The sequence below is a fragment of the Jaculus jaculus genome, chromosome 7, assembly GCF_020740685.1.
Source record: "Jaculus jaculus isolate mJacJac1 chromosome 7, mJacJac1.mat.Y.cur, whole genome shotgun sequence".
NCBI lineage: Eukaryota > Metazoa > Chordata > Mammalia > Rodentia > Dipodidae > Jaculus > Jaculus jaculus.
This window is the reverse complement of record NC_059108.1, coordinates 107,688,304-107,696,320: the sequence shown is the minus strand read 5'-3', so window position 1 is coordinate 107,696,320 and position 8,017 is coordinate 107,688,304. Positions and strand designations below refer to the sequence as shown.

At 39.1% G+C, this 8,017-nt stretch overlaps 1 protein-coding gene across 1 annotated transcript; it reads right to left on the bottom strand.

The window, feature by feature from the left end:
* Positions 1 to 1,761: 1,761 nt before the first annotated feature.
* Positions 1,762 to 2,677, bottom strand: LOC123462340 (nodal modulator 1). The gene is given in 2 exon segments (XM_045155576.1): positions 1,762 to 2,371; positions 2,374 to 2,677. Coding segments are annotated over 2 exon segments (486 nt in total). The 3' UTR covers positions 1,762 to 2,189.
* Between the last annotated feature and the right edge of the window lie 5,340 nt (positions 2,678 to 8,017).

Genomic DNA, 8,017 nt, shown 5'->3' with positions numbered 1-8,017 from the left:
AACCAGAAATCTTAACCTCTTTGTTGATAGAGGGTCTTGTTGTTATAACACCTACTCTTACATAAATACTCAGTGCTGTTGTTGATTGAATGTGTACAGTGTTTAGTTAAATTTTAGAATCTACCTGTATTTTGTTCCACTCAGCCTACTTGAATACTCCCATAGCAGGCAAACTCACCCCTAGGAACACTTTTCTAGATACTTTGAGAGTGTTAAGAGCCACACCTAGCATCTTAATCTCCTACACTGAAAATATATAACATCAGATCAATCAATACAGCTAAGAATACCCAGCAAACTAGAAAATCCAAGCATTAACTTAATCCAAGATGCTAAAATTTATATATATTATAACACAAGAAACACCAAAAATCGAGACAATATAAATCCACAAAAAGTATTAATGCATCAGAGATGACCTACAGTGAGAACGAGTTAGAGGAAATGCCTGAAAAAGATTTCAAAAGAATAATTATAAATATGTTCAAAGAAGTCAAAGAACAAATTAAAGGAATAAAAGAGGAGGAAATCAAAGGAATCAAAGAAGATGCAGGACACCAATTTAATGAAATAAAGAAGGCAATACAAGACATAAATAAGGAAATAGAAATAATAAAGAAAAACCAGTCAGAATTTCTAGCAATGAAGAACACAGTTAATGAAATAAAAAGCTCTGTAGAAAATCTCACCAGTAGAATGGATGAAGGAGAGGACAGAATATCTAAGCTAGAAGACCAGGTGGCAGATCTAATACAGGCCAACAAAGAGAAAGACAAACTAATAGAAAAGTATGAGTGGGAATTTCAAGATGTTTGGGACACTATGAAAAGATCAAATATAAGAATTCAGGGCATAGTAGAAGGAGAAGAATCTCACTCCAAAGGCATAGTAGGCGTCCTCAACAAAATCATAGAAGAAAACTTGCCCCAAATTGGGAAAGAGGTGACAAGGCAGATACAGGAAGCCTTTAGTACACCAGCCAGACAGAACCTGGAAAGTACCTCTCCTCGCCATATTATAATCAAACTACCAAACACACAATCCAAAGAAAAAATATTGAGAGCAGTCAGAGAGAAAAATCAAGTTACCTACAAAGGCAAACCCATCAGGATTACAGCAGATTATTCAACACAAATTATAAAAGCCAGAAGGGCTTGGAGTGATGTATTCCAAATTCTGAAAGATAACAACTGTCAACCAAGGTTACTTTACCCTGCAAAGCTATCCATTCAAATAGATAGAGAAATAAGGACATGCCATAACAAAAGCAGGCTAAAGGAGTATTTGAAGACAAAACCAGCTCTATAGAAAATACTTAAAAGAATCCTCCATGCTGAAGAGACGGAAAAGCACACATGTAAGGAACCTAAAAAAAAACAAGCAATACTCAAATACTAATTAACACAAGAGAGCAAAGGTAGAACTGGAACCACAAAAGAAAAAAATGGCAAACATAAATACACACCTTTCAATAATATCACTTAATATCAGTGGCCTCAATGCACCAACCAAAAGACATAGGTTTGCAGACTGGGTTAAAAAGCAGGATCCTGCAATTTGTTGTCTCCAAGAAACTCACCTTTCTACAAAGGATGTACATTATCTTAGGGTGAAAGGTTGGAAAATGGTGTTTCAAGCAAATGGGCCTAGAAAACAAGCAGGGGTTGCTATCCTAATATCTGACAAGGTAGACTTCAGTCCAACATTAGTCAAGAAAGATAAGGTTGGTCACTTTTTTTTTTTTTTTTTTTTTTCTGGACACAAATGAGTGGGCGACTTTATTGATTCACCTCCTAGCGGCTCCCGCCGGCGTGGGCAGGGCTTCATGGTCTCCAGCAGGGCGACGCAGAGGGGGCGCAGCAGGCTTCACGGTGGACTCTTCTTGCAAACCAAATGGGAGATTGGGAATTACATTCTCATGCCACCAGCACGGCTTAAATACTTCTCTGACAAAAATAATAGTAATAAATTATCTTCAACTCAGAAAATAAACTGTGTTCAGCAGAGTGACAGGAGGGGTCCATCACTGAGTTGCACCACAGGGCCAAAGGGGAGGACGGAGCAGGCCGCCATGCCAACAACAGAAGGGCACACGGGACCCGGGGTGCGGGTGCAGTGAGTGAGCTCTCTCCCCAGGCAGGTGGCTGGCCCTGGCTGTGCCAGCTGAGTGACACTGGGCACCGTCCTCCTCACGTGCGCCTGGTCTTCTGTTTCTTGACCTGTCTCTTCGCGTCTTCACAGCCGTTGTCAGAGGCTGCCTGGCCAAAAGCTCGGACCCCCTGTAGCCGACTAGTCAGTTGTAACAGCAAGGGAATGAGCTTGTCATGGTTGTAGCCAGCCAACAGGAGCAGCAGCGTGAGCGGCAGGGCGAGTAGGATCCTTGGGCGATGTCCTGCTCAGGAAGCTTCCTCGTGGGGTTGAAAATCAGGGTGATGTGCTTGTGATAGCCCACTGCGGTGAAAGACACTTGCGGCAGGACATAGTCGAACTGTGACCTGGGGAGGGTGGAGTCCAGGAGCACGACGTAGTTCTCCCCGTCCCGGAGCAGCGGTGGGAAGTGGAAGAACAGGGACTGGCCCAGCGACACCATCTGGATTGGGTTGTCAAGATTCTCGCTTTTGTAAAGCTTCACCTTCTCCCAGGACCTGCCATGAGGACGCTCTTCTGCAAAACACATCTGGTCTCCTACAACAACTCGCTGCCGGGCTGGAGGCCCCGTCCACAGCGCACCTCTGCCCTGTGATACTTCAAGGAACTTTCACTGGACGTTTTTTAAAATGAGGTGGCTAAAAATAATTCCAACTCCTAGCTTTTTCTGAAAAACTAAGGAGGAGTTGGACGCTGGGCCAAAATTCAAACATGTGATGAGCAAGGGACACCAGGGGGTGGTGCCGAGACAGGGCCTTTCCAGGTCTCCCTCTCTGCGCCACTTGATGCCACCTGCCCAACCCACAGATAGTCCACACACAGCACGGACTGAGGGGATGGGAGGGGGGGAAGCCAGGCCCACCCCTACCAGGCCAAATGCTTCTCCACAAACATCATGAGCACTCAAGACAAGACCCCCATGGCAACACGTCAACCCCTCCTAAGAGCTCACAAGACCCTTCACAGAAGTTCTTTGTTGTGGACATGGAGGTTTTGTTAGAGCTGGAACAGCCCACTCGGGGGCTGAGGAGCCCAAGTTCTTAAAGGTTGGTCACTTTATATTGATTAAGGGAACACTCCAACAGGAGGGCATTACAATCCTAAACATATATGCACCTAACATGGAGGCTCCCAAATTCACCAAATAAACACTATTAGAACTAAGGTCACAGATAACACCAAACACAGTGGTAGTGGGTGACTTCAACACCCCACTCTCATCAATTGACAGGTCATCCCAGGAAAAAATAAACAGAGAGGCATCTGGACTAAATGAGGTCATAGAAGGAATGGACCTAACTGATATATACAGTTTCATCCAAATGCTGCAGAATATACATTCTTTTCAGCAGCACATGGTACATTCTCTAAAATAGACCATATATTAGGACACAAACCAAATCTTAACAAATTCAGGAAAACTGAAATAATTCCTGGCATTCTATCTGACCACAATGGAATCAAAATACAAATAAATAGCAAGAAAGGCTATAGAGCATACACAAAATCATGGAAACTAAACAATATACTACTAAATGATGAATGGGTCAATGAAGAAATCAAAAAGAAAATCAAAAAATTTATAGAGTCAAACGATAATGAGAACACAACATACCAAAATCTCTGGGACACAATGAAGGCAGTCCTAAGAGGTAAAGGTATAGCTTTAAGTGCCTATATTATGAAGTTAGAAAGGTCACAAATAAACAACCTAATGCTTCACCTTAAAGCCTTGGAAAAAGAAGAACAAGGCAAACCAAAAATCAGTAGATGGGAAGAAATAATAAAGATTAGGGCAGAAATTAATGAAATAGAAACAAACAAACAAAAAAAAAAAAAAACAATCCAAAGAATTAATGAAACAAAGAGTTGGTTCTTTGAAAGGATAAACAAGATTGCAAATCTGACCAAAAGAAAGAGAGAAGAGACACAAATTAATAAAATTAGAGATGAAAAAGGTAACATCACAACAGATGCCAGAGAAATTTAAAAAATCATAGGGACATACTATAAAAGCATATACTCTACAAAGTATGAAAATCTGAAAGAAATGGATGATTTCCTTGATTTATATGACCTACCTAAATTAAATCAAGATGAGATTAATCACTTAAATAGACCTATAACAAGCATGGAGATCTGAACAGTTGTCAAAAATATCCCAACTAAAAAAATCCCAAGCCCAGATGGATGCACTGTTGAATTTTACCAGACCTTCAGGGAAGAGCTAACACCATTGCTTCTTACGCTTTTCCATGAAATAGAAAAAGAAGGAATTCCACCAAACTCCTTCTATGAAGCCAGCATACCAAAACCAGGCAAAGATAGAACAAAAAAAAGAAAATTACAGACCAATTTCTCTCATGAACATAAGATGCAAAACTTCTCAACAAAATATTGACAAACAGAATACAAGAATATATCAGGAAGATCATATACCCTGACCAATAGGCTTTATCCCAGAGATGCAGGGATGGTTCAATATACATGAATCTATAAATGTAACACATCATATAAATGAATTGAAGGACAAAAGTCACATGATCATCCCATTAGACACAGAGAAAGCATTTGACAAAATCCAACATCTCTTCATGATAAAAGTCCTATTGAGACTGGGAATAGAAAGAACATACCTCAATATAATAAAGGCTATTTATGACAAGCCTATAGCCAACATATTATTAAATGGGGAAAAACTGAAAGCTTTTCCACTAAAATCAAGAATAAGACAAGGGTGTCCCCACTTTTATCTAATATAGTACTGGAAGTCTTAGCCATAACAATAAGACAAAAGACACACATAAAAGGGATACAAATTGGAAAGGAAGAGATCAAGTTATCATTATTTGCAGATGACATGATTCTATATATAAAGGACCCTAAAGACTCTACTAGCAAACTGTCAGAACTGATAAAAACCTACAGCCACGTAGCAGAATATAAAATAAATACACAGAAATCAGTAGCCTTCATATATGCTAACAACAAACACACAGAGGATGAAATCAGAGAATCACTCCATTCATAATTTTATCAAAAAAATATTTTGGAATAAACCTAACCAACGAAATAAAGAATCTCTACAATGAGAACTTTAAAACACTTAAGCGAGAAATTGCAGAAGACACTAGGAAGTGGGAAAACATCCCTTGTTCCTGGATTAGAAGAATCAATATTATGAAAATGGCAATCTTACCAAAAGCAATCTACACATTTAATGCAATCCCCATTAAAATTCCAAACACATTTTTCATGGAAATAGAAAAAAACAATCCAAAAATTCATTTGGAATCACAAAAAACCTCGAATATCTAAAATAATACTGAGCAACAAAAATAAGGCTGGTGGTATCACCATACCTGATTTTAACCTATACTACAGAGCCCTAGTTAAAAAAAAAAAAAAAAAAAAAAAAAAAAAACAGCATGGTACTGGCACAAAAGCAGACATGTAGATCAATGGAACAGAATAGAGGATCCAGGTGTAAGTCTAGGTAGCGATAGCCACCTGATATTCGATAAAAATGCCAAAAATACTCACTGGAGAAAAGACAGCCTCTTCAGCAAATGGTGTTGGGAAAACTGGATATATATCTGTAGAAGGATGAAAATAGATTCTTCTATCTCTCCATGCATAAGAATTAAGTCCAAACGGATTAAATACCTTAACATCAGACCGAAAACTCTGAAACTGCTAGAGGAAAAAGTAGGGGAAACCCTCCAACATATTGGTCTTGGCAAAGACTTTCTGAATACAACCCCACTTGCTCAGGCAATAAAACCACAGATTAATCACTGGGACCTCATGAAATTACAAAGATTTTGCACTGCAAAGGACACTGTGAATAAAGCAAAGAGGCAACCTACAGAATGGGAAAAAATCTTCGCCAGCTATATATCTGATAGAGGATTAATATCTAGGATATATAAAGAACTTAAAAAGTTAACTACTAAGGAATCAAACAAGCCAATCAAAAAATGGGCTATGGAGCTAAATAGAGAATTCTCAAAGGAAGAAATACGAATGTCATATAAGCATCTAAAAAAATGTTCTATGTCACTACTCATCAAGGAAATACAGATTAAAACTACATTGAGATTCCATCTCACTCCTGTCAGATTGGCCACCATCATGAAAACAAATTATCATAAATGTTGGCGGGGATGTGGAAAAAGAGGAATCCTTCTACACTGTTGGTGGTAATGCAATCTGGTCCAGCCATTGTGGAAATCAGTGTGGAGGTTCCTAAAACAGCTAAAGATTGATCTTCCATATGACCCAGCTATAGCACTCCCAGGCCTATATCCTAAGGACTCATCTCATTTCTTTAGAAGTACGTGCTCAACCATGTTTATTGCTGCTCAATTGCTGGGAAATGGAACCAGCCTAGATGTCCCTCAGCTGATGAGTGTATAATGAAGATATGGCACATTTATACAATGGAGTTCTACTCAGCCATAAAGAAAAATGAAGTTATGAAATTTGCAGAAAAATGGATGGATCTGGAAAGGATTATACTAAGTGAGGTAACCCAGGCCCAGTAAGCCAAGCGCCACATGTTATCCCTCATATGTGGATCTTAGCTACAGATGATTGGGCTTCTGCGTAAGAAGGGGAAAACTCAGTAGCAGAGGCCCATAAATTAAAAAGGAGATATAAAGGGAAGAGAAAGGAAGGGAGGAGGGTACTTAATAGGTTGGTATTGTATATATGTAAGTACAATGATTGAGATGGGGAGGTGATATGATGGAGAATGGAATTTCAAAGGGGAAAGCTGTGGGGGGTGGAGGGAGGGTACTACCATGAGATATTTTTTATAATCATGGAAAATGTTAATAAAAATTGAGAAAAAGCATAAATTGTTTAATCTTTAGATTGCATTTGTAAAGAACTTTTTATCCCTATATCTCTTTTTTGTTTATTGATGATAGTATACTCATAGCTACCTAGTAGAACTCAGAAACACATTAGAAGAACTATAGAATGCTTTGTGGACTTCTGAATCTAGACTATTTTGTTCAAGTTGAAATCTTAAAATTTGAAATACTGAGTTAAGGTAAGCATCCTTTCTTAGGCAGGAATTGCAAAAATGATAAAGTCAATTCTTCAAATTAACTAGAATAGTACTGGTAGAAACCTGTATTAGAACATAGTTCTTGCTGGGCATGGTGGTGCATGCCTTTAATCCTAGCACTCAGGAGGCAGAGGTAGGAGAATCGTGAGTTCAAGGGCAGCCTGAGACTACTACATAGTGAATTCCAGGTCAGTCTGGGCTTGAGCAAGACCCGACCTCAAAAAAAAAAAATAAAAATAAAAAAGAAACATAGCTGTTTATTTTTCTTAAGTCATTCTATGAAAATCAGAACAAAATATACATGTAAAATCTCTCTCAGGAGAATCATATGATTATCAATGATTTTTGTGGATTCTTATGAGTTATATACCAAGTACTTTATGAGCAACTTACCTCTAGGATGAGGTAGGGAAAAAAAAAATCCCAGAGCACAAAAGTCATCAAATGCATCAACATCAACAGCAGGCTTCACTGCAAAACATGGCTGTGGCTGGCCTATTCATTCTTCCATAATGAAAGGGTATAGATAGCCTATATCCTAAATCTTCCCTCCCTGTTATAAAGCTAATGAGGATTGTGTAGCTGCCTCCATACCCCGCTTGTTTTCGTTCATTAAAATATATCTACCTTTGGGGCTGTGGTTGTAACTTAGTTGGTGGAGTGCTTATCTAGCTTTCATGAGAGGCCCTGGGTTAGATCCCCAACACTGCATTAAAAACTGGGTGTGGCCAGGCGTGGTGGCTCATGCCTTTAATTCCAGCACTGGGGAGGCAGAGATAGGAGGATCACTGT